Below are 27,483 nucleotides of genomic sequence, written 5' to 3' on the forward strand. Positions count from 1 at the left end.
CTCCACCTGGCACTGTGTCCTGTTTCTCACAACAGTTTGGCAATGGCAGAAGCCAAAGCAAGTGGAGAACACCAGGAAAAGCCATGGGTTTTATTATGAATAGGCTTAAGAATTGTCCCATAGCATGTAACATTATGTACTCAACTAACATCCTTTATTTATAAGCAGATTTTCTTTTAAACAAAATAGGAGAAAAAAAAAAAAAAAGGAAAAATTAGCTAATTGTTTCCTTTTTTTCTAAAGCAGCTCTTATTTCTTTGTGTTGCCACTAAACTCGGAAGAGACATTGCTTTCCTTTGAAAGTCTCCTCTGAAGGAAATAATTAAATTCCCACTTTCCCTGAAAGACTATTTTCACTTAATTTCATTCTCAGAGAACAATAAAAAGAGAGATGGTATCTGATAATTTAGTATAAAAATGCTAATTTTCTGAAGTACAGGAAATTTTATAGGACCAAATAGTGAGAAAGCTTTATTCTTAAAAAAGGTCACATGGAAATATATTTCTGGGTTTCAACATTAGTTTATAAGTTGCAAGTGCTCTTGATGTTGTTAGTTTGTAAAAATTAAACCAATAAGTTTGTTAATTAATATTTTCCCATTTAGGCTGTGTGAAATGTTAAATGAAAATAGCAGAAAGTGGAGAAAATAAACTGGATATTTGAAATTATTCTGTGTTAATGACATGAAAAAAGTGACTAAGGACACTTGCTTTTCTAAGTATTGTTAGCTAGACATTATTGGGTTTTATTGCAGAAAGACTTCTTTAAACAGACTGCTTTAAAAAGTTGTTTAACTATGGTTTCCCATTTTAATGCGTAAGTAGAGGTTTGTGTTGTTTACATTTTCAGACTTCGTAAGACTGGTGACACGAGCCTGTGCACCTGCTTGAGTCAGCTCAGGCCTGGATGCTTGTTGACCTCATTCAGTTGATGTTTCTAGATACAAAGACTGAACTGTATGGTTGTAGCAGCTTAGGACCGTGATCATTTGGCCTCTGAACTCTTTGGCCTCCGTGGTCAACAAACCTTCTGGTCTTTTTGCACTCCTTATTATATACTCTTGCAGCAGAAAGTGCTGCTACTGCTTCTGCCTGATTGTCCTATTGACTTTTTTGTTGCAGTTCATGTCACCAGTTGTTTCTTCCTTTTCACCTGTTTTTCCCCTTGTGTTGAATCTGATGGCTCCCTCACTTCTGTGTTTCATAGCTGTATAATGGGAAAATAGAGCAGGGAGATATATCAACAATATATTAAGTGTGCATGAATCTCTGGAGCTAAAACCATGTTCTAATGTGCATTGAACAAATGCTGCTGCTGGTTTTTGTTTTGCATTAAAGACTTGTAAATTTGGGTGGATCTTCACAAATGTGACAAAAAGCACATGCTTGACATAAAGACCGAAATCAGATTCAAAATTCCTACACTAAAACCACAGGTTGCCAGAGTTTTTCAAATTAAAGAGCCCTGAAAATTGTATTGCCTAGCCTTGCAAAACAATGGGCTTTTCACTACTCTTTTTTTTTTTTTTTTTTTTTTTTTTTAATGGAAATGGCTAATCTGTTTGACAGGCATCTTTTTCCACCCATCCTGTGTCACTCTGCCCTGCCTGCAAGACTTCAGACCTGAGCATATGCTCATTAAAAAACATTTCAATCCAAAGGATCAGAGTCAGGTCAAGTTATGTGTATTAGATAGTTGGTGCTACAGATCAGTCTTACTGATCTCATTTTCGAAGAAATCAGTAGAGAAGAGAATGTAAACTGGATGAAATGCCGAGGCATATCCTGAATGCTGCTTAATCTGTTTATTTGCAGGCTTGTGTTTTAACATAAATTTCTCTTTTTTTGTAGAGCAACTACATGGTGTTCATGGCAGAATTGTTCTGGTGGTTTGAAGTGGTGAAGCCATCATTTGTACAACCTCGTGTTGTTGTGCACCCCCAAGGTAATTATACGAAGGATCGGGTTTAATATGCATGTTTTTAATATGTATGTGTACAGATTGCCATTGTGTTCACAAATACAATGAATATTTCACTTAACAGGATTTGGCAGTGTACAGCCCCTTAAAGAAGGAGCAAAGTACTCTTTCCTCACGTTAATCTTCATCTCATCTCATAAATCATAACTAGATTTTGTTGTCTATTACCAAAAACTCATTTAAATTGTTGTGGTATAATCACTTGCAAATTTTCCTGACCTAAACAAGCCTAGAATCCATTTATGCCCATGCAGGGATTACAAACATAGTAAGGAGCCAAGAGCAGAACTTAGCCTGAAGAGCTTGTACTGCTGAGGAGAAGATACTGAGAGAAAGAAAGATAAATCTGGAGAAAGTGGACAGAGAGTTAGTTGTAAAATTGCATTTTGTACCGGATGCAAAGGCACAATCTTTGATCAGTAAATTCTCAAATTTAAAAATCCACTTCTGAGGTAGATCTTGAGATCCGTTAATGAGTATGGAGTCATGGTAACTTGAACATTCATACAGTAGTGCTGTGATTGTCTCTCCAAGAGCTAGGAAGAGATTTTCATTGTGTGGCTTTTTATACCTTTTTTCATTTATATGCTTTATAGACATATAAATCTGATTTAAATCTTTTAAATATTGCTAACTAATTTAGGATATTACCAAAATACTATTTCCTAGCTGAAAAGTCAGTCTAAGGGTTTGGGGGAAAAATAACTTTATCAGAAAAATTTCTTCCAGAGGAATATTTATTTTTGTTAAAAAGATTGCTTGCTTTTAATTTTGTAGCTCTTTTCCTTTTTTTTTTTTTTAATTATTTCTACTGTTGCCTTTTCTAGTAATTTTTGTCATCCTCCATTCCCTTAATTAGTACCAATATGGGAACTTTGGAGGAGGTAAAGCTGAAAGGAAGTAACTGGGTTTTAATCTAAATGATGGAACCAATGAAAATTCTTTAAATCTTTTGAAATCATTACTTCAGATTATTTCAGACAGCTTTTCTGGTGTGGATTTTAACTAAATATTAAACTATAATAACTTGAGCTTTGTTCTTCCTGGCAGCTGAACCTGCAAAAGATGCAGCTTCTGCTCACAGCTTGAATGCTAACAGAAGAAATTATGTGGATGGCCCATCTGGTTCTGACTTCGTAGCCAGGTAATGTCAGAGAATCACTAGTACTGTTTCACAATCTTCTCCTTCTATTCAAAATCAAACAAGGTTTTTTATTTAGTTTTGTTGCCTTTTTGCAATGCTCAGGGGTTGAGTTACCAAATACAATCTGTAGAATTTTGTGGAAGATCCCACAGTTCAGCTATTTCCGCCACTGCCCCATTGCATGGCAGGTAACATGTTCATGTTTGCCACTTGGACAACACACTCTAGTCTTACCAGTTTCCAAAACAACCCTTACCATTCAGCAGAGAAGTGTCACATGGCCGCCTTGTCGTATTCAGTTTCATGTGGGGCTGCTGACCAGGTCTGCTCTGAAAGAGCTATTTTTCTGGAATTCACAGCAAGTTTTCCAAAAACAGTAAAGAAATAAGCTAGGATAACAGCAAGAAAACCACTGAGTGATGGTTTTAGTTTGGTCTGATTGTGTTACTTAATTACCATGAAAGTCAAACAGGTAAAACTAAATACTTATGCTGTGATGAACATTCTTGATTAGCATCAAGAATGGAAAGCTAACTGCTTTATTAAATATGTGTTGAATTATTTGTATTTTTTGTAAATATATGTGAAACATTATTTTTGGTATTACTGTTACAGATTTGGAAGCAATATAAACACATCCTGTTTCCCTTGTGTTATCTAGCTGATAAGAGCTTTTGATATTTTTGACATTGGATAAGAGGCAGAAATTGCATGTTAGGCCTTCTTTTTAATCTTTCCATTAACAGGGTAAAGAAAGCCTTGCAGTGGTCTGATGTAAACATAGTGGATGAGGGGTAGCATTACATTATATTTATAATTTGGGGGCAAAAGTTTATAGCTTGTTTCTGAACTGACACAGAGAAGGGTAACATTATCATTTTAATTGGGTATTCTGCAAATCGTTGGTTGCCAACCCAGCGAACCTTGTTCAGCCTTTTCTGTTGGTTTTGGGTGGGGTTTTCGGGGGGGGGGCACAATGGGGGTGGTTTGGTTGGTTTTGGTGGGGTTTCTTGGTTTGTTTTGGGGTTTGTTGGGTTTGTTTGTTTGGGTGGCTGGCTTTTTTGTGTGTTTTGGTTTGGTTTTTAGTATTAGGAATCTATGCTGACTTTAATCAGGGAGTAATATTTCATACTATCATTAAATGCTGTGATTCCAAATCTCCTTTTCCTCTGTGTACCTGAAGCATTTCTCTTGTAAACAATAGTTATTTTAGTGTAAACTGAGCATATAAACCAGGAGAAAAAGACACAATAGTTTTGAACGTATCTTTAAGAACAGGGGTTCCCAGGGCCACTTGCACCTTGCAAAGCCACTGCAAGCAGTTCAACAAAGGGCTTTGTAACTACGACTATCCTACAGAACAAAGAAAGGTTTGCAGTAGAAATCACTATTCGTATGTGGCTTCCAACCTGATGACCCCCTTTTAGAGCCCTTCATGAACAAAACTTCAGTGACTTATCTTTTAGAAATTCTGTGAAGACAGTAAATCATATGTCAGTTACACTCAAAACCAAATTAGACTAAAGAAACAAGAGCTCTGTGCCATAGTTATGCTTCTGCTAGAATGATCACTTTGGAGAAGATTTTCTTTAAATGAAAAGAAAGTTAGTAGATGAATACTGGGCAACACCACAAGAGAAGTCTGTCTGCAGCCTTGATTCTGTAAAAAAAATCCCTACAGCGGAAGCTGTTAACCATGCATTTATCCCTGCTCTGACAAATTCTGTCAGTAACATAGTATCTTTTTCATCCAAATAAATCTACCTTTTCTCTAAATGCATACACTTTGTGCAGATGGTTTTGACCTCCAAGCTGAAGAGGAAAGACTGGAAGTTTTACGATAAGCATCTGAATTCAATTCATAAGCACTTAGAAAAGACTTTATGTTTCTTAGTGCCATTACTATCACAAATTTACTGATCAAGTCTGTAAGTTGCCACCAACATCTTTTGTAATATTGCTTATGTTTCCTGAGACATGTTCCAAGGTGTCATATATATGTGACCCCACACGGGTGGTGGATTGCATATTGTGCCAGCTCATCACAACACTGTTTTAGTGTCTCTACGAGTGATGGATATGCTTTTGAGTTGAGAGTATTATGAGAGCAATCCATGAGTGATAGAAAGAGCTATATCTTTCCTCATAAACCAGTGAACTTCATCCAACTTGATGATACTTCACTGCATTGTAGGACAAAGGAGGGTCCTAATAAGTTATCTCAGATGGAAGGAATCTGACATACAGGCTGCAGGTTCCCTGGCAGAATGGACCTGACTGCAGGATGTCATAGTCCTGGCCTTCCTCCTTGTCCTGACTGTACGTTCCTGCCCCTTGTGTTTGACATTGTCATTTCAGTGCGCAAAGACAGAAAAAACTAACCCAAACCCAATCAGAAAAAGGTAATGTTATTCTGCTGGCATAGCTTGTTGAAATGACTCAGAGGATTGGATGGAGAGCCAGATCCAGCGCAGAGGAGGGACTGGGACTGTGGCAGCAAACAGTCATGGTGTCTGAGGTTGCTATGGAACCACTGTCATGGTGCCAAAATCAGTCTTTTCTTGCAGGAAAATGAAGTGTATAGATTTTCCTTGTGGTAGCAGATTTTCACAGGCTGCTGGATGAAAATTTGAAAGCATGCTTTTATTTTAGGGTAACATATAGACATATTTATGATTTTAAAATTTATACAGAAATATCAATTTCCATTTAAAACAGATATGTCATGTAGCTAGTGTGGAGTGTTATTAACACAAAAAAATCAGGAATTAATGAGAACCTATTTTGAATTATTTAATATATGCTTACAAAAGATGCTTTTGTAGATTGTGGAACAATATTTTTCTTAAATTTATGTGAATATCCTTCCTACAAATATTATTTAGAAACATTTCTACAGCATACTGTGTATAAACTCTAAAAGCACTAAACAAATATTTTGACAATTACTGATTTAAAAAGGGAGTTTGGGAGTGTGCTTTTCAACTCAGTGAATAAAATTCAGAACAAGAAGGGATTAAAATCCAGCGTGTTTTTGAAGTCTGGCTTCTTTCTAAGTGTTTTACATACAAATGCATGCGTCTTTATGCATGTGTGTGTTCTGATCCTGAAGAAGCGCCTTGATCAAAACACTGAATTATGTTAATTCTGTTCTGGATTGACACAGTCTATTACAGACCTTCTCTATGAACAAAAAAAAGTATCTGTTGTAAGTAAAACCAGAGGAAATCTTTGTAACTACTGCTTTAGTAGTGAATATATTTTTTGTATTTATAAAGTCGTGCCTATCACAAAATCTCCTTTATCCACTTCTAGTGCATATTGCAGTCCACACACAAAGTGATGTTTCAGACTAACCAACTGAAAAGAGAGATGCATGAAAAGTATGTGATATTAGCTGCAGTCACTCAGTTTTGAGGCCAGTAGGAACAGCCTCATTTTATTCATGTTTATGTTCGGGTTTTTTGCTAAAATCAAACCTAAAAATGAAAACCTTCTAATAATGACATTTCCATGAAATAAATGGGGAAACAAGTATGATAACAGAACTAATGCTGCCCTGTGGCTGTTTGTGTAGGAGAAATACCATTTTGGCTTTTTATAGAATCATAGAATCATTTAAGTTGGAAAAGGCCTTCAAGATCATCAAGTCCAACCATTTACCTAGCACTGCCCAGTCCGCCGCTAAACCATGTCCCTAAGCACCATGTCTACCTCTCTTATAAATACCTCCAGGGTTGGTGACTCCACGACATCCCTGGGCAGCCTAACAACCCTTTTGGTGAAGGAATTTTTCCTAATATCCAACCTAAACCTCCCCTGGTGCAACTTGAGGCCTTTTCCTCTTTGTGTCTGTCTGCATTAGGTCCAGTTAAAGGTAATAACAGTGTTCTCTTTTTAGATAATTCTCTTCTTGAAATATTAATTTATTACACATCACTTTTTGTGTTGGCCCAGGACATGAAGTCTGGTTGTCCTTTTGTGATGTGGCTTTTGATTTATTACTTCTAAGTTAATGTCTCTTTCTTTACAGATTGGAAAGTCCAACTTATACACCGTCTCACCAACTGCATACACCCCAGCAGCCTTATTCATCTGTTCCAGGTAACAATTTACAAATGGGTGGAAGAGGCAATGAGACAAAGTGTCATCTTCTGAGTAAAATGCTATCTTGCTTATATTTATCCAATCATTATTTGAATGCTTTACATGCAGGGGCTAATGAACAAGTTATGTAATTTATAAAATATACAAATGTGAAGTTTGTGTCTGTAGCTCTTATTGTGTGTATTTTTAAAATTTTACTTCTGTTTTGATTATGTGGAATATGGCTTACAACAAGTATTTGTAGTAGATTTTACTCAACAGTAAATTCTTTGGGGGATGAAGGCTCAGTCTACTTGTGTTTTCAATATAAGAACACTTTTTTTGTCGTTGCAGTGTTCAAAGTAGTGAAGCAAACTAATTTGTTAAAGCAACAGAAAGTGATGTTAAAATAATTTTTCATAGCAGTTATCTTGAGTTCTATTTTAATTTCACTTAGGAGTCATCAGAAGGTCCTCATCAATGTCTTATGTTGATGGGTATGTAGGGACATGGCCCAAAGAAAAAAGGTAAGTAGTCTTACCATACCAGTTGGTTAAAAAATTATCATGTATTGGTCATAAAAAGTAATAAATGCTCCATTGTAGTTAGGATTTTCAGAATCCTGTAATACGAGTTCTTGTAAGCGACTTGCAAACATAGAAAGAGAAACTATCATGGATTAAGAATACAGTAACAGGAAACAAACTTCAGAAATAAATAATCTGTTTTTTATATTGAAATGAGGTACCTTGGAGATGTTTGAATTGGTGGCATTAAATATGTTTGCATTCACTCATCGCAATCAATTAAAAGTGGTAAGAGTCACATGGCTAATGAGCTCAGTAGTATTTAAAGTTGTATTATTTTGTGGACAGTAAGGACAATCAGGCTGAATGTTTTGGTTTTTCAGTTAGACCGGACATAAACTCTTGATCTGTAGGTTATATACTAAAGTTAAAATGGTATGAGTTACAGTGGTGGATTATTCAGTAAGTGTAAACTGTGTTTTCTCACCTTCCTTCTGATCTACTATGGCAATACCTATATTCTTAAAATGCCCACAATTTATTCCAAAGTAATAAAAAGCATTGCTGTCTCTAAAGAAAATGTTGTAATATTCTATTTTATTGTGCACTTTTATTTATATCTATATCTATTTATTAAATAGATACAACAATATAATATATAAACACACATACATTTGATATTCTATTTGATGCTAGGCAAAATACAGTACACCTAACAGTGCCTTTAATACTAGAATCTTAAAATAATTTTAAAACCGAATATGTTATTGTTATTAATAATGAGTTGCTCAGTTATTTCCTTTATTCTAATCTCCATTAGGTCATCAGTACATGGAGTTTCATTTGACATTTCTTTTGACAAAGAAAAAAGCATTCCAGTGTCTACTCCAAACAGAGGAATTACTAGATCCGTGAGCAATGAAGGCCTTACACTAAACATCAACCGCATGCCAAAGCATATTAGAAAAAATCTGTCCTTCAAACCAGTAAATGGAGAAGAGGAAAATCAAGATATTGAAGAGGAAAAGGACATGATAGCTCATAAAGATACAAAGGCCAATCAGTTTCTTAACACAAATCAAAAAAATGCCAATGAGAGCAGCCACTACAGGTTTCCAAACGGAGCTCTGCAAAACAGGGCAGTTCTGGATGATTTTGGCAATCGGATTGAAACACCAAGCATTGAAGAGGCTTTGCAGATAATTCATGACACTGAAAAATCTCCCAGAGTTATCCAAGCAGACCAAATTACAAATGGGTTCTTTCTTCACAATCAGGAAATGAGCATCTTGAATTCAAACATTAAACCAAATCAGTCTACCCCTGATATAATTACAGACACAAAAGGTGCTCTAAGTCCTGTGACTGACAATACAGAAGTAGATACTGGAATACATGTCCCTTCAGAAGATATTCCAGAGACAATGGATGAGGATTCTTCTTTGAGAGATTATACTGTAAGCATGGACTCCGACATGGAAGAACCATCTAAATTTCTCCAGGATTATGACACGCGAGCTAGCAGTCACAGAGATCAGTTAAGTCCCTGTCCCAGCTCAGTAAGTACTAAATCACAGGCAGGCAGCAGTGCTTCTTCAAGTTCGGGGGTCAAAATGACTAGCTTTGCAGAGCAGAAATTCAGGAAGCTGAATCACACAGATAGCAGAAGCAGTGGAAGCAGTTCTCAGAAAACCACCCCAGAAGGTTCTGAGCTCAACATCCCTCATGTGGTTGCTTGGACTCATATTCCCGAGGAGGCATCTGTTCCTCAAGGAAGAGACACTACGCAGTTACTGGCTTCTGAAATGGTACATCTTAGGATGAAGCTAGAGGAAAAGAGACGAGCCATTGAAGCACAGAAGAAGAAAGTTGAAGCTGCATTCACGAAGCAGCGGCAGAAAATGGGAAGAACAGCATTTCTTAATGTTGTGAAAAAGAAAGGTGATGGAGTATCACCTCTGCGAGAAGAAGCAGCAGGAGCTGAAGATGAGAAGGTATTCACTGACAGTAATCGGTTGAAAGAAAAAGAAACTCAAAGACCAGATGAACAAACTGGTAAGACTTCAGAATTAATGAAAGAAACCCCTGAAAATTCTCATAGCAAATGGATAAAATCTCCTGCTACTCCTATGGACGCTGAAAAGCAATGGAATATAGCAAGTCCCTCAGAAGAAAATTTTAACGAAGGTGATATCTTAGAATATACAAAATCTATTGAAAAACTAAACTCTTCCCTGCATGTACTGCAACAAGAAATGCAACGTCTGTCCCTTCAACAGGAGATGTTGATGCAGATGAGAGAGCAACAGGCTTGGGTTATTTCTCCTCCTCAGCCTTCTCCTCAGAAGCAGATTCGGGACTTTAAGTCTTCATCAAGGCAAATGGGAACTCCATCTACCGTTGCACCTTTCTCACAGGAATCTCCTCGCTCTACACATCAATCTCCACAATCTTCCAACAGGAAGAATGCCTCTTTTCACATTAAAATGCAAAGGACTCCCAGGCCAAATGAACTGAAAATAACACCTCTAAATCGTACCTTGACTGCCCCGCGGTCTGTGGATAGCCTTCCCCGTTTGAGGAGATTTTCTCCAAGTCAGGTTCCTATTCAGACTAGATCATTTGTTTGCTTTGGAGATGATGGTGAACATATAGGTGAACCTCAGTTAAGGGGAAATCTTTTGAAGGAAGTCAAGCCTATAGAAGAGGTAGCAAAAGAAAAAGGACCAAAATTGCTGAAACAGTGTGAACAGAAGTTGGAGGAAAAGGAGATCAAGCCTATAGAATCTAATGTTTCTGAAGTATTATCTCAGCCTATCTCAGAAACTGTCTGCCTCACCCCAAATGAAGATCAGCTAAGCCAACCAAATTTACCGACACCAGCTCCCAAAACAGCTAACTTAATCGAAGTTTCCCTATCAGATTTGAAGCCACCAGAAAAAACTGAAGTATCTGTTGAGAAATATGAAGGTGAGAGTGATCGAGAACAATTTGAGGATGACCAGAAAGTGTGTTGTGGATTCTTTTTTAAGGTAAGAGAACTAGTGGATGTGCATGTGTGCTATTAAGCTTCCTTTGAAAGAGAACTTCTTAATTCAGATATGGGTTTCAGTGATGACTTTCCATTGAAATCAAAGCAGACGGTTCTGCAACTCTAAATGTACAAGCATATCTTTTGCACTTGATGGTTAGTTTGGCATAAGGGCGCTAAGATTCTACTGTAGTGCATTTCTGAGCATGCCAGAGCTCCATTCATAGCTGTGGAAGAGTGCTTGGAGTTCTTGGTGAGGAAGATGCATGCTGAATGTAGATCTATTTTTAACATAAGCTTTGGTGACCTTAATTGAACATGCTCACATCTCGCCCTTGCTTCCCCATCCCACCCCCAAATTTAACTAAAAGTTTTTGAAGCATGTAACAGCCTGCATTTTTTAAAATGTTGAATGTGTCTGAGTTGTACTTTGATGAGCCCTTTTCCCCTCTCTTGGCTGGCTAAGGAAATAGAGTCTTCTGAGACTCCCTTTTGAAGTTGATATTTGGGAGCACTCCCTGTTGCCTTATTAAAGAGTCATATTCAGACAGGCTTTTAACTGTAATGCACATTGTAACAGAGTGGTCTAGACACTGAAAGCCATCAAAATTTTAAATTCTATCTTGGAATACCCCAAAACCTTGTATCACATATCTGAAATGCACCTTGCTTGGCTAGAAGCACTCCTCAGTCCTAACAAAACACCCTGCTTGATCAGCAGAAGTTACTTCTATATGCTGCATAGTTATTGTTTTTTGTGACAAATTACCTTCATTGCCACGCACGTAGAATCCTCTGAAGCTGAATACAGCAGTTTATGCAGCGTGGGATCTGACTCTAAACTAAAATATTTCACTTAGCAAGTTTTCTCATATCAGTGTTGAATTTTATGTTTTACTTAGGAAGGAAAAAGTTCTTTATGAAAAGTTTTTTAGTAGTCTTAAAAAAATATTTTAAAGTAAACTTATTTCAAATACTGCAGAAGTATGTTAGGATATTGCAACCCAGTGTACGGAATTAAGTGTCTAATGGCTTGGCAAAATCACTTGCTGAATTCAGAGATCTTAATATTTTGGGGTCCTTTTCCTTCAAATACTCTTGCTGCTAGGATGATCAAAAGGCAGAAAATGACATGGCAATGAAACGAGCAGCATTACTGGAGAAGCGTCTGAGAAGGGAAAAAGAGACTCTTCTTCGAAAGCAGCAGCTGGAAGCAGAACTAGAACATAAGAAGGAAGAGACAAGGTAAAACTACATGTCCTGGTCCAAATTATCAGCACCTGTGAACATAAAAATGTCTGATTTCCATGTAAAAAAATTGCATTACATCTTAATATCCAAGATATTTAATCCTAGAGCCAGATGCGCTGAGGAGCCCAGCTGAAGACACATGCCAGCTGGTCCTGCAAAATCAGCAGGTGGCGTCAGTCTGTAGCCCAGACTCAACATACGAGTCCTGCTGGCCTGAGTGAAGCTCCCCAGAGCACTACCCTGCTCTGTGCTTTATATTCTGAGGGAGAGTGTATCACTTTGTGCTTCTTTCTGCACAAATGTGCAATGCTCACTCAGTTACAGCAGTCAAGCTAATAAACATGGTTAAATTGTCTGAAAATTGTAAAAAAATTATTTTCCTCTTAGTGATGTCTGGGAACTCTGAAGTTCCGAACCCCTGATGCCTGTGTTGTCCTTGCTGTGCTAGTTAAAACTGTTCATTTGAAAGTTTCTACTGCTGAATTTATTTGATCTTTTTTTTAGACGCAAAACAGAAGAAGAACGTCAGAAGAAGGAGGATGAACGAGCACGGCGAGAATTTATTAAGCAGGAATATATGAGAAGGAAACAGCTGAAGCTTATGGAAGAAATGGATACTGTCATAAAGCCACGGTCACTTTCAATCAAACAAAAAAAGCCACGTCCAAAATCTATTCATAGAGATCATATTGAATCACCTAAGACACCAATCAAAGGTCCACCAGGTAACAAGCGTTCATGTGGAAAAAGAGTCTGTTCATGCTAAAACACCAGCTTGGTTTTTGGTACTAACAAGCACGTGCATTTATTAGTGTCTTGTGCCAAACTGAAGCTGCACATGACCGAACTGGAAGGCAAAATTTACCAATAGAAATTAAAAGATGGATGTCGCTTACCTGCTATGCATGCATGCATATATCAACAAACAAAAAGGTTAACTGCAGGAAAACCCAATGGAAGCACCAATATGTGTTTCAAGTTTTTTACCCGCCCATGTATTCTTCAGTTATCTCTTCTTGCACCTGTAGAGCTAAGAATGAATAAAAGTTGGGAGATGAGAGATAGATAAATAAAATGGTGATTGTAAGGTAAGAGTACTTAAAGTCCCACTTAATACAGACAAAATAAAAGAAGTTACTTTTATATTTAATGTTATTTTCTATTTTGCTCACTTACCTGCTGTATATATAGTTAAGAACATAGCAACACTAATCAAGTGGAACAATTTAGCATTCTTTTAGATATCACATAACTGCAGTAATAATTGGAAGAAGTATTGCCAATTTACAATTAGGAAAAGGTAACCAGACTGCCCAGTGACCCTTTTTGTTACAGCCTTGTTATTCTGCTGCATTTTCTCTAGCTGCTTCCCTCCATCTTCTAGTGTAAAGTATTGCATTAATGCCTTCCAAGAATCCATTCCAAGCTTTAAATTAAGGGTCTTAAGCCCTCTTTCATGAGGATTTACTAACTTTGATTGCATTCTTTGATTTGCATAGTGCCAATATTCCCATGTCCACGCTTCACAATAATGCTTAGTCTGAGACCATGCCAGGTTGCTGTAAATGGCCAGGTGTCAGCAAGTGTTTAGATGAAGTGCACCACATATGCATGCAAGTATATCACGTGCGGGTGTAAGAGTCTTGTATATAAATGCTCTTACTGACTTTCTGATGCTGGTGTTGGGACTAATGAACAGACTCTGCTACCTGCATAGGTTTATGAGCCTTAACTTTGTTTTTATCCAGGTTCACAGCTTTATCGTGTTTTTTCAGTATCTAGTCTTTCATTGGCATCGCTGAATACAGGGGACAATGAGAGTGTGCAGTCAGGCAAGAGAACACCAAGGTAAAGCTAAAATAACCATTTAATATAATAAAATTTTAAAATCAGCTATGTAAAACTAGCATGAATTACAAAGAGGTCATGTATATATTGTGCACTCCAAGAACACTTATGTTTCCCTGATTTGAGACATTGATTGTTTCCACTGTCAGGCATTAGGGAACCAAGCCACGATCATTTGTTTCACAAATTTTACCAAGTAAACCAGTTGGGCAGCTATAAATGAGGTCAAAACAAAATGCTATTCACACAGCCTCTTTAATTCACCAGCTTGTATTTAAGTCTCAACTTGTAGATATTTTATTAAACCTGTATGCTATGCAGCTACATAGCTTCTTTTCTTTTTTTAACACAGAAACTGCTTTTCTGGGTTTTTTTCTCCCCTCAGCAGTTGTACAGGGAAGTAGTAAATGTCCACCAGAACTTCAATCTTTTCCAAACATGAAAATGTATTTGCAATAGAAATACCTGAAAATGAAATTTAAAAAAAAGGGGAGGGGTTGGAAATCCTGATTTTTATATACAAAATCTGTATTATATTGCAAAGGCAAATTATTATTTCTGTGTAACAACTTAATTATATTCAGAGAAATACTATTTTTTTTAATAGAAAAGAAGTAGGGAAGAAAGGGAAACTAGGAAAAGGAGTTTGATAAGGAGTGCTCTGTGTTACGATATCACATGTCATGTTTCATGGCCACTGTGCATCATGCATCAACTCTGACATGCCTGCAGCTGGTTTCAGTTGACTTTTCAATTTCCTTGATGTCTTGAGTACGGACTTTCTGGTTATTACATAGGATAATTGGATCATTTAATTGAAGTTTCTTAACATCTCTTGCCATCTCTTAAAATTATCGGTTTAAATTGAGAGCAGGATTTCTTCCAGCTATATTAGCTATTAGAAAATGTTTGATGTTGTGTATCTAAACAGACTTTACAGATGACGACCCCTATCTATGTAGCTTTAGTTGCACAGTGCTGTCCTATGCTTGTAATGAACAGTATATCTTCCTCTGGCTTTGGATTTGATATAGGCGGTTGAGACTTCTAAAATAGGATAAAATTCAGTACAAATTGCTGAAAGTAACAGAGGTGAAAGAATTTTCAGTATCTTTCCAGACCCATACTTTCACCCTTTCCTTGCGTCAGAATTGTCTTTTGATGATCACAGTGACTGAATTTCAGTGATACCTTTGAGGCCTCCTTCATGCAGGTGCTAATCACAAAAGGTGTAGGATATATTATAAATTGAATTTTAATCTGGTGTTGATTTTACTGGAAGTTGGTGTGCAGATAAATGTTATTATAATACCACTTTTTCCCTTATTCTTTGCTAGTAGTAACTTTCTTCTCACTTAGAAAACGTTTCAGCCAAAGCTGAAAATTTGACTGGATTTTGCAGCAGCCACAATCAAAAAAACTTTCAAAAGCTTACTAACATCCACCTCACTAAATACCAGTTTTTTGCATCACTCAGAATACTTTATACAGACCATGAACTCAGTTATCTGTTAATTTCTTCTGTAAATATTGTGCATTTAGGTTTATAGTCTACAATTCAAATCACTGTGTTCCACCTTAATACAGTTTGCCTTCTTTCCGTATTAGGCTTCTCTGCTGAACATTGTGATTTTTTAAAATAGATTTTAAAATTAATGTTTAGGTCTGAGTCTGTGGAAGGATTCTTATCTCCAAGTCGCTGTGGTAGTCGTAATGGAGAAAAAGATTGGGAAAATGCATCTACAACTTCTTCAGTGGCCTCTGCTACAGAATACACAGGTCAGTGACAAAAATGTTCAGAAAAGTACCTGGCTGTTAGTGGTTATATGCATGAAAAGTTTTCAGTTACCTTTATTTGGTTTCCTAAAACTTGGTTGTGAGGATGCTTTCAGAGAAATGTTACTTTCGCCTCCTTTAAAATAGTTGGTAATAATACTAGGTTAAAATTTTAAATACAGATTAAAAGTACTGACTCAGTAGCATTTGTGATAACCAGAATGAACTGCGGTTAGACTGAGAGCAGCAAATGGGCTCACAGGTCACTGTGCACTTCAGTAGTCTCTCTAGCAAGGAAAGAAGAGTTGAAATTTTAGCTCAATTTAGAATAGAGGTACAAAACGCAAAAACCAGATTGCAACAGGAAAAAAAAAAAATCTGCTTAGTAATGTGAATTTGAATGTTCTGCACCCTTTGTTTCCAAACAGATCCTTTGTTGTTTATTAAAAACTTTACAGTCTGACTTCTGATTCTTTATATTATGAATCAAAGAATAATGGTATCTTCATCCCTTTTCTCCAAATATACAGCATGTGGTATTGCAAAGGCCTTAGATCATCAGGATTATAAAAGCTCCATTTTTGCCCACCTAATATCACCTTGTTTGGTAAAGAGCAAAATAACGTTAGGTATTTTCGATAAACTTTTAGGGAGATCAGGTTTGATTGATCGGCCTGTATAACTCTGTGCTGGCAAATGTTTGTTTTGAAAAGAATTTATCTCTGCTGAAAAGACTGCAGTCTGGAAAGGGCAGAAGCATTCATTCTGAGAATCAGAAGGATTTTAGATCATGAAACTTCAGTCAGTTTGTGTCAGTTTGTACCACATGCATGTCACATTAAATTACAGGAGGGATAGAGAGACTTTGCCTGGGTGGTCTTGCTGAGTTTTCTCATGAAGACCCATAGTGCTGAAGATCATCTTTTAATGATTATTATGTAGAGCTTATTTTTAAATGGAGGAATATACAGTTCCTAGGAATCGAACAGAAGGATTTTTTTCATTTTTTCATTTTAATACCTTCACTCTGTCAGTCAGATTTCATACAGCTTTTTTGTGTTGATTCTAGGCTTTTTTTCCTGAAGCATAGACTAACTGAGATTTAATCTAAATTTAATTGGTTATTGCTTGTATATTATGTTCCTTTCCTAGACTCAGAATTGGTGCTTACATGTTTTTTTTTTCCAAATGGTCTTGATACAAGTAAGCATATATTTCAGAAATTAAAACAGAGGAGGTTTCTCCTTCAACCAGAAGAATCAAGTCTTCTTACAGACAGAATAACCTGATAAGTGTCAGGCCAGACGCTTTACCCCTGGTTTTGGGTAAAACATTTCTGGAATTCCAAGTCACTCTAAGCACTGCATCAACTTCATTGTTACACCTCTCACCCTTGAAATCACAGGTGTAGGTGAAGAAAAATAAAGAATATGCTCCCTCCTGGATGACTGAATTTTTACTTAGAAACTGCAATTTTTTTTGTTATTCATAGGAAAAAGTCCTCTGAGAGAAAATATATTTACCAAGACTGCCAATAATAGTGATTTAATAATGAAAGACACATTTGTAAGCAAATTCAGTAACAGCTGAAAGAACGACATTTTACTTGTTCGTGAAATTTGCGGTCTCTAACCTAATTCTATTTTATTCCTGGGTTTGTAATTTTATGCACGCAGAAGATCCATACCAGAAGTGCTTCACAGCATTTAAAGAAACCCTTTGTTGGCTTTTTGATTAACTTAGCTGATTCGTTGTTCCTCTTCTATAGGACCAAAGCTCTTCAAAGAACCCAGTGCTAAATCCAATAAGTATATAATTCAGAATGCACTGGCACATTGCTGCTTGGCTGGAAAAGTAAATGAAGGTCAAAAGAAAAAGATATTGGAGGTAAGGGTATTTTTCCCCTAAAAGCATAAACATCTAAGCCAAACCACAGTAAGGCGTTAGGAAGACACAGGAAGTGTAATGCAGATATTGAAAGGAATCTTCGCAGGGTATGACTTATATAGTCTCTTAGTGAAGAGTATAGATAGACTTACAGCTCTCTTAGTGAAAGGCTTTAACTTCTGTGCCTTGCTTGCTGCATAGACAGAAGTACTGTAGAAACAATAGCTGTCACATTGTACATGCAGCACAGGAAGCTGAATTAATTGACATGTTTGTAGTTACTGCACATTTAATGTGGGAACTTCCACATGTAGACTTTTTCTCACAAACTTGTTTTCTGTAACACGAAAAAAATCCATCTTATACATACAGATGTTCAGACTGGGACCTTTAGAACTAAAGCACAGTGCACTTATGAAGAGAAAGAACTGAAATGCTAAGCTTTGCTCCGGTTTCCAAGTAGTAGGGCAAATTCAGGACTTTCTACTACAGAAAGGTGCCTTCCAGCCTTTTCTGTTATGCTGGTATAAACCTTCTGAAGATGCATGAATATTGTAAGGGTGAGAGCTCGGGGACCCGTGTGTTTCTGTGCAAAAGGAATAACACGAGTCTGAGGGTTTAGAGTAATGGGACTGTTCCTTTTACCAACTGTGACAAATTTGACAGATTAAATAGATCACAGAAGGCAGGTACTTGGAATCTGGATTTAATTCCTTTTCTGGAATGAATTTCATTACAGTATTTCTTGCCCTTTCTTTTCTTCATAATTCTTCTGCATTCACGCCCAGATGCTGCCTTCTCTGTCATTCCAGCTACTTTTTGGAAATAACAAGTGAGAAATCAAGACAGCCTCTTTCAGTTCAAGTAATTGGGAGCATAATAACCCCCAGAAATCCCAGGAAAGAACAGCTGTAAAAAGGTCATGCTTAACTCTAGGATGGAGAATACGTCACTTGGTAGAAGCTGTACATGTTCAGGGCACGTGGCACGCAGAAGTTGTGTTGGGTGGATTAGAGGTCTGAAGATTTCAGCTAGTAAAGACCTTTGCTTAATACACTTCAGATGACTTTATGCTTTAACCAAACTTGAATGGATTTAGGGATGACTGAAACCCCATTTTAGCACTGGAGGATTTTTCAGGCACATCCAGACATATATAAATTTCCTGTTCTCAAACTTGCAACTGTTAGACCTGCTTGATGAAATGGATCAAAGAATTTTTATTTGGTCTACATAAAATTTGTTAGGATGTCTGTTCTTGAGGTACAACTAAGCAAATACAGCTGAAATTGTCTAAATAAATAAGGTTTTGCTTGAGATGGGTAGGTACCTTATCAAAATCCAGATGGATGAAGCTTAGCAAATTCTAATGACTGAAAATAAGGTCTTCTAGTGGACAGAGTTAGACATAAGTTTCAGCTCTGGTAGAAAACAAATTCAAAATGACAATCCAATGATTCTGAATGTTTTCTAACGACAATGTAAAATTCATATTGTGAATCTTTTTCTTTCTTTCTTTTCAAGGAAATGGAAAAATCCGATGCCAATAATTTCTTAATCTTGTTCCGGGATTCAGGCTGCCAGTTCAGATCTCTGTACACATACTGCCCTGATACTGAAGAAATCAATAAATTAACGGGAATAGGTCCCAAATCTATCACAAAGAAAATGATAGAGGGACTGTATAAATACAACTCTGACAGGAAGCAATTTAGCCACATACCTGCTAAAACTTTGTCTGCCAGTGTTGATGCAATTACCATTCACAGCCATTTGTGGCAAACCAAGAGACCAGTAACTCCTAAGAAACTGTTACCCACCAAGGCATAGTAGATGGGAAAAAACTTGCTTCAGACAATTATGATAAACTTGCACTTCATCTTTACTGCCTATAGGAAATAGATTTCTAGTTGCCAACCAGACTCTTAGAACTTAAAACTGGACACCAAGTTCTATTATCATGTCCAACTGGAATGTAAACACAGTGTTTAGGAGTGCAGAAGATGATCGGTTAGGTGAATAATTATGAGTGATTACGGAAGTGTTTGACTTGTGTGGAGATTTGTATGTGCTAATACAATATATAGAGTATGTTTGCTCTGTATTTTGATTAGATACACTGAAGCACTGAATGTTCCTCTTTAGTGACTCAAACTACATTTTTTACATCTGTTGCCTTATATGTTTGTATTTGTGCTTGTCTTGAAATATTTTTTCTTTCACTGAAGAAATACTTGTTAATATTCTCAATACCATTGAACTTTGCATACTGACTTACAGTAAAGACTAAGTGATGGGTTGTATGTCACTGAAGAACAGCTGAATGGATCTGTTCTGCAAGACCCTTATTGTGTGCTGTAACAAAATCAAGATTCATTCCCCTGAGTATTTATAATTCTTTTTCAATTAAATAATACTGATTTGCTTATAGACTAAACAGTAAAGGAAAAAAACTTTGAACTGTTTGAAGTTTCCTTCAAATGAATTATTTAACAACTCAGGGTATAGTTGGGTGATGCAATTATTCCTGTTTCAGTTAAGTTACCGTCTGAGATGTAATGACTGACCATGTGCGTGTTCATAATGCCATTAAAATGCAAACTAAAAAGATTAGTAGACCTCTAAAACAGTTTACGCAAATGAGTGTTATTTTGAATTGTTCCAGATGAAGAGCAAGCACATGGTCAGGTACTGCTTCTCCAAGGAAGGAATGGAAACTTGTGAAACATTCAGAACTAGATCCCTGACGTTTGCCTGACAGAACACTAAAAATATTCAGAAGAATCACAGAATTCACTAAGTTGCAGATCTTTCAGAAGTCGTGTATGTAATTCCCATTGATTTTAAGATCCAGGCCAGTGTCTGTTCTTCCTGCCTTCAGATCTGCTGGCTCAGACGTAAACCAGTTTTCTAGGGAATAACATCCGATAAGAATTTTCAGTGTGTCTTAGTAAATTGTTTTCTTGACACGATCTAACAGATGATGTCTTGTGACACTTAGCGATCTTAAATACACATGGCAAAAAAGCCTAAAGGACATTTCAATAAATTTGTATGTCAATTTACACAAACAAACTCTGGGCATATTTCAGTATTATTTATAAAGGGCTGCATTTTGTTTCAAAACAGTGTTTGATTATTTTATAGATCACTATTCCGTTTCAGTGTTTATCTTATCATTTGCTTTTAACATAGCACTGTTCTGAAAAAAAAAAAAAAAAGGAACTACAAACTTGAAGCCTCCCCTCAATCTGTGGCTATTTTGATAATGTACACCAGAGGATTTGTCGGGGGAAAAAATCTCATTCTCAGGAAAAGACTTGAATGATTTGTGATTCTGTTCTGTTTCAGTGTTGTGACAACTACATTAACATAAGACAGTATTGTGCTGTAAGTACATAGTCCATTCTGTTTCATGGGGAGACTAAAACTACGTTCATGTTTCTCTCATTGAACTTTGAGAGAAGCCATGCCTCACTACTCCGATGTGCTCATTTACTTATATAAAAGATGCAGAGGAATGAGATGTCATGAAGCAGGTTAGAACAGTACTTTTTTTAAATTATTATAAGGCCTTAGGCATCAACACGTCTGGGTTATAAACATTTTCTCAAAAATGCTGTCAGTTTTACTGTAATTTATGTTCTTATATTTATGTATATTTGTTAAAACTGTAAAAAAAGAAAAAACACTTTAAAATACATGTTTAATATGTATGTGGCTCAAAACTATTTGTGGTTAGCTGATTCCTACTGTTTGCATGTATATCACCAGGATATGTAACTCTTATTTCAAGTGTATACATATTGTGTATATAGGATATAAATAATATTAAAAAGGGGGAAAAGAGGGTTTGCACATTCTGCCTGTTAGACAGTTCCTACGAATGCCATTGTAGGAACATCTTGAATAACACTATGAAACTGTGTATAATATACAGTGATTCAAGAAACCAGGAGGTTGGAATTAACTGATACACATATGGTCAATAACTTCAAAAGAAGTTTTATCATGGGAGGCTTTTTGTTTCTAAAATCTGTACTATGATTGAACCGAAGATTTGCAACTCCAGAAAGACACACGCATCGATCTAATCAAAGTGAGCTTAAGTATGTGACATGAATTCTTTGAGTAATTTAAATATATCTGAATGTATTATGAAATTTGCATTTGTCAACAGGTTACAGATTTGTGCAATGTCTAAAAGCAGAATGTGAATAATGCAGTTGAAAATTTCATTGCTCGCAGTATAAAAGTTTTACTTAATACAGGAAAAGTAAAGCTAGATACACTTTTCCTTTTTAAGCCTGCAAATTTTCTAATTACAGTGGATCTTTAGTTGGGATCATGTTTAAAAAAAAAAAAGAAAAAAGAAAAAAAGAGGAAGCTTTCCATAAAGGCCAGTATTTATCACTGACCTTTTCAGAACACACTGGTGCTTTCATCAGGGGTATTATTATTGTTGCTACGACCGAATTGCCAAACTCTCGTCTTAGTTTTTGAAGCAAAATTTCATACTCTAACAGTCATAGTAGCTACTGAAATATTTCCTTTTTTTTTTTAATGTTAGTATGACTGTTAGTTTTTATTATTTGGCTGTTTAAAGCCAAATTCAGCTATTTAATTATGATTTAATGGGCACTGTTGAAAAATGTACAGTGTATTGTGTGCTTACTTGTCCACTTCTATGGAGCATAGCTTCCATATTTTTTCAAATGCTGTGCTGTAAAATATTGTCATTGCTACTTATGTGGTAAAGTGTAGCTTTTTCCTTTCATTTAAATAAAAGCATGGCACCAAAACAACATTTTTTGTTTTCTTGCTTACATCTAAATATAAACTGAAACTGTAAAAAGTTCACATTAATGTCTAAATCTTCTTTCTTCTCCTATTTCAGCAACATAGAAACTGTAGGAAATACGCACCATTTTTATTTCTCCTTTTGCTCCCCGTTGTTCATCTTTCTTTCACATATAATTTAGCCTCTCTCTGATAACGTCAGAAAGCTATTGAAGATTTAGGCTTTTTATTTCATTCTTGAGAACAACGTGGTGTTACCCTGTTCTCTTCAGAAGTGAGTTTCGCAATCGCAAGTCAACTGATAAACAGCTCCTGTACTCTGGTTAGCTTCCATCGCTCCGCCACCACAGAAACTTGCTGCCCAGTGTAATAGGATTGCTTCAGATGGGAAGGTTTTCAAGATGAATTGGTCTTCATCAAGACAGCTAATAAAGACTACGACTTTTAGTGAAATAACATGTACTTGTTAGTGGTGCAATCTTGAAGAGAGATAGTATCCAAAAAATAAGGTCTCTCTCCCAGATGTGTAAATTAGCAATTTTTTCTAGTCCAAATCATGCCTTTTGGGGGGTTTTGTGTTGTCCTGCTGGGTTGCAGAGCAAAAGCAAGGACTTGCTGAAAGGGGACGTGACATCACTGGACTGTCAACAGGTAGACTGAATTGTTGGGCTGACTTACGCAGCTAAAGAATCTCTAAATTTCAAAGATATTCAAAGGGCAGCTTCTAGAATACAGGAAATCTGATAGTAGGGCTTTTAGTACTGAACTGGAAACTAATGTGGCTGAAAATGAATAGCCTTTCCTCCTCCCCTTAAAACTGGTTATTTGTCAGCCAGCTCAATCGGTTCTCTGTACGGCACCACAAACAGGCTGACAAAAGCAAGGAATTATGTTGGAACACAAACATCCAGTTAAGTTGTTTTTTTCCGTGGTGAGCCCAGCTCAAAATTTTTGTCAAAAACCAGCCTTTGCACAAATGGGCTTTAGCACAGACTTCATTTTCTCTGTCCGTTGGCAAGCAATGCTATACTTGAGAAACTTCAGATCACGCCCTGGTTAATTTGACAGAATATGACTGTACCGTGTGTCTGAATCTCTACGCAATCTTGTGAATCAAAATTTGTACTGCTGTGGGATCCACTGCAGAGAGCTGGTATCACTGACTGCAGAATAATCATCTCAGCCACACTTGGAACCTAAGCTTTTTGGATCAATCACCACCAAAAGGTGATGTAAAAAAAAGCTTCGTTTCTCAAATCCAGCTGTACTGATCAGGTGCAGATGTCAGATGTCTTTTTTTCCAACAACTTAATAAAGACAGAGCTTTGTCAGGGCTAAACCTTCAACTACTTGTACCTTTTCAAATGGCAAATTAGCATTTCTTTGCTGCCTTCTTACTAATCTAATGAGCTGAATAAGCAGTTTGAAGAATTGTGGCTATAAAGATCTATCTTGACAGCCACAGACCTTTATATCTGCTCTTACCTTTTCTAATTAATTAAAAAAATTAAAACCAACAACAAAAAAACCCACACAAGTTATCTTATTCCAGGTCTAGAACAGCAGAAAAAACCCTCCGGTATTTTTAACAAGCACAGCATCTTTGTTCATTTATAAGCAATTTGTTTTTAAAAGCAAACTATTCCACTTAAGAAAAAAGATGTGAAGCGTGTTTGTGTATGCATACGTCGACACGCACAGATAAATGCACATATACTTTCTGACTTACTTGCTTACACACAGATGTAAAAAGAAATACGCTTTATTTAGACAACCACAGCAGAGAGTTAAATATGGTAGTGAAGTTACTCTAGCTTTTTTCCTTCTAGCAAGAAAGAAAAGCAGCTACCTCATCTGTTTTCCACTCAGAACTACTGGTCTTCCTAAGAGGTAGGGAAGCAATATACAACATATACGTTTAAGAGCTCAGTACAAATGCTTTGGGAAGTGGAGGCCTCAACACAAGGGTTTTTAATCAAATTTCTGAATTCAAGGATAACGCTGATGGACGCTAGACACAACTGCCTCTGATCAGAAAAGCTAATAACTAGGATTTCAAGAAAGGACAGAAAACAGTAGAAAAGAGTTAAGCATTCCACTGAAAAATGTTATTTAAAACTTTCTTCAAACTATTATTCAACATTATGAACATCTAGATGAACAAAATACTTAGAACTAATTAATTATCCATTGACAAATTTGTTTAACATCTATAAGCATTTTTGTGTCACTTAATCTGTTAATGGAGCTTTGCAGAAAGACTAAAAGCGAGTATGAATCTTTGCATCAACGCAGCTCTGTCTTATCCCTTCTACATCACCACTGATCTAAATGTCTGCATTACGAGACCTGGCAAGGCCCCACAAGCCTGCAATTATTTAAATTACCTGAAGCCAGATTATACTTTGGCTCGGTATTTTTCTTGTTTAAACTACCTGAAACTGGAGCTATGATGCTGACATAAACAATTCTCCTACAGACTATGCAAGAATTTTGCTGAATAGTCACTCCAAAGTTCTGGAAATCCTTTCCTGAAATGAGTGAAAACTATTTCCAGAAGTACACTTTTAAACAGAATTCTTTTTGCAACTTCTTACAAGATCATGTAAACATAAAATGTGAAGAGTTGAATGGCTCTGTTATAATGACTAAAAATCAGGGGATTGGCCCATTTTTATGACAACACAAAGATGCTTTGCACGAACTGCTGAACTGCACTGGCAGACCTTGTGCAAGGTTAGCACTGGGGAATAATTCTAAGAATGTATCCAGCCCTGCTGACATTGTCAGCAGCCACCTGCAACATCTGTAAAATAGTCGCACAATTGCTATTTTCTTTTCTGAAGAGTTCCAAGAACAGGCTGCAGTGCGCTGTCTTGTCACTAAGCAATGCAGAACAACTCCTCTACTAATCCTGATTTTCAAGCTCTCTAAAGCCCACACCCAACTGCTTTGCTATTCATGGGAGATACCTTCTTTGCAATAATGACTAGGGAGTTGAAAGCAAGCCAAGACCACCTCAAAGATATCTTTCTACGCCTCATTAAAAAGTTATCAACAACCAGAGAACAGGGTCTTCCATCTGCCCTTCGCTGATAGGATGCTAGTACACATCCTCACCACATATTTAAGAGTAGTATCATTGCTCTCCAAAGCAGGTGCATCAAGTAATGCCACTTACTCTTCCATACCTCTTCCTGAGGACGGATACTTGGTTCTTGAAATCTCTTTCCAGACTAAGGAATTTGCTACATCCTTGTGAAAGGCCTGACATGCTGAGCAGGAAACAATAATTTTAAATTCAGAATTTATTCTTTGTTTTGGGTCTATAACTGGGGAGAAGCTTTACCTTTCTTTCATCCTGAAACTCTTGCCCTCTGGAGATGCAGTCTCACCGATTTGATCTCAGGACCTCCACTGAAAAGAAAGCTATCGCACAAAAGATAAGTAAACCACGGTACCACTGTTGCAAAATCAAGATTAAATTTAAAAGCATATGTGTGTTTACTTAGTGTTTTGTAAATTAAAGTTTAAAATGGACTTTTATCCAAGTGTATGTTCAGCAAAGTTATGCATGCAGCTTTGTTGAGACAAATTAAAGTCATCTTGTTTCTCTGCACTCCCTTTATCATCTCTATTGAATCATATGTATTGGGAAACGGTTCCATTTTTATAATTAAATTTTCTATTAAACAGTGCCTCCAAAGGCAAGTAAGCAACAAGCGATAGCTTTAGAAGTAAATGGAAGGATTCGGTGTTTTACTAGCTCATCAAGCTTCCTGGGATGTGATGCTGGGACTTGAGTGGTGCAGAAGGAACCACGGAGTTCCACGTTCCTTGCTCTTCCTTGGCAGAGTCGCTGCTGTACAGCCAGGCGGCACTCCTTGCTGGACAGCCTTCAGGACATTTCTCCGTATTCCTTTTCAGAAAGAGGCGAGAGAGAGAGAATAACAATTCCCCTCTGCCCTTCAGCTGATCCTCAGCAGAACAGTTTGCCAGCAGACTTGAACTCACTGTGGTTCTTAACATCTTTAAACATCAGTGTGACAGAGAATCCAGCTCAGCTTCAGCTGAACCCCTGACAGCCTTCTCTGGGCCTCCAATACATGTTACACATGCATAATTTTAAAAAAAACAAAACCCACCAACCAAAAAAAAAACCACAAACCAGGCCTCTGCTACATCATTTGCCAGAAAATCGTCACCATCTCCGTCTTGGCAAGGCCTGCCAATGCCCTGTGGTACACACACGGGGGGTTTTGTCTGAGTGCTACACTAGCATTTTAACATGACTTCCTGTGTCTCATCTCACAGCTATATTTAAACACTGATAAAACTTATTAACTGTTCACCATGATAACTCTTACATGCCACAATCTTCTAACAATTACAAAAATGCATTAAATGTAACTGAATGTCACATTATATATTGATATATCTTAATAAAATATGTGCATAATATACATACGATTTCTGTAAAGGACGCGTTCTTTTTTCAACTGTCTCAAGAAGCTGCAAAAACACACTAAAGGGACCCACGGCTGGCGCCTGCGGCGGGGCAGCACCTCACGCGGTAACCAAGGGTGCGGCCGGCGAGCCCTGAGCCTCCGCCGCGGGAGCGCGGGCCACGCGGGGGGTGACACCTTCCGCGCCAGCCCCGGGGGCGGGAGCGGGGGGGGGGGCCCGGCGGCCCCGCGGGGGCAGCCCTTTGTCCCGGAACACCGAGTGACCGATCAGCCGCTCTCACAGCGCCCCTCTCCGTCAGGAACCCCGTTCCCCGCCCGGCGCGGCGGGGTCCGGCCGTGCCCGCGGGGGAGGCGCCGGGCGCCCGGACAGCGGCGGCCAGGCGGGTGGCGGTGGGTTGTGCTGCTCCCCTCGGAGTAGGCCCGGAGCCGCCGCGCAGTATCGCCGTGAGCCCGGCGGCGCTTGCCGGGGCTAGCAGCTCTGGCCTGGCCCGGCGTCCCCCGTCCCGCGGTTCCCTCAGCCTCGGAGCGCGGAGGGAGTCCGCCGCGGTCCCCGCCGGCACTGCCGGTCTCGGTGGGCAGGCGGTGCCTCTCCCCGCCGCTAACAAAGCGGGCCCCGCCCCGCCCAGCAGCCGCCACCATCTGTCCCTCCCGTCCCCGCGGCGCGGGCGACGCCCAGCCGGGCCGGC

At 37.8% G+C, this 27,483-nt stretch overlaps 1 protein-coding gene and 1 long non-coding RNA gene across 7 annotated transcripts in view; one reads left to right on the forward strand and one right to left on the reverse strand.

The window, feature by feature from the left end:
- Positions 1–21,913, forward strand: part of CAMSAP2 (calmodulin regulated spectrin associated protein family member 2) — a 93,669-nt gene extending 71,756 nt beyond the window's left edge. For 2 of the 4 annotated variants that reach the window (XM_075097242.1, XM_075097244.1), the window contains 11 exons: positions 1,852–1,945; positions 3,032–3,125; positions 7,159–7,229; positions 7,669–7,738; positions 8,559–10,770; positions 11,878–12,014; positions 12,525–12,745; positions 13,769–13,868; positions 15,532–15,647; positions 17,413–17,531; positions 19,056–21,913. In XM_075097242.1, coding sequence (XP_074953343.1) covers positions 1,852–1,945; positions 3,032–3,125; positions 7,159–7,229; positions 7,669–7,738; positions 8,559–10,770; positions 11,878–12,014; positions 12,525–12,745; positions 13,769–13,868; positions 15,532–15,647; positions 17,413–17,531; positions 19,056–19,361 — 3,540 coding nt within the window. In that variant the 3' untranslated portion in view covers positions 19,362–21,913. The remainder of the gene's footprint in view (positions 1–1,851; positions 1,946–3,031; positions 3,126–7,158; positions 7,230–7,668; positions 7,739–8,558; positions 10,771–11,877; positions 12,015–12,524; positions 12,746–13,768; positions 13,869–15,531; positions 15,648–17,412; positions 17,532–19,055) is intronic. The other 2 variants (XM_075097243.1, XM_075097245.1) reach the window with 1 other exon arrangement.
- On the reverse strand, positions 232–27,464 carry LOC142059031 (uncharacterized). Of its 3 annotated transcripts, none has more exons than XR_012661182.1 (5): positions 26,800–27,464; positions 25,681–26,250; positions 12,917–13,050; positions 3,382–5,742; positions 232–1,207 (listed from the first exon to the last, which is right to left on the reverse strand). It is a non-coding gene; the product is annotated as an uncharacterized LOC142059031 (long non-coding RNA). The 3 variants fall into 3 exon arrangements; XR_012661181.1 differs by lacking the exon at positions 232–1,207 and adding an exon at positions 1,939–2,517; XR_012661180.1 differs by lacking the exons at positions 232–1,207; positions 3,382–5,742; positions 12,917–13,050 and having other exon boundaries at positions 22,078–26,250.
- Positions 27,465–27,483: the final 19 nt, after the last annotated feature.

This window comes from Phalacrocorax aristotelis, chromosome 6 (genome assembly GCF_949628215.1).
Source record: "Phalacrocorax aristotelis chromosome 6, bGulAri2.1, whole genome shotgun sequence".
NCBI classification, from domain to species: domain Eukaryota; kingdom Metazoa; phylum Chordata; class Aves; order Suliformes; family Phalacrocoracidae; genus Phalacrocorax; species Phalacrocorax aristotelis.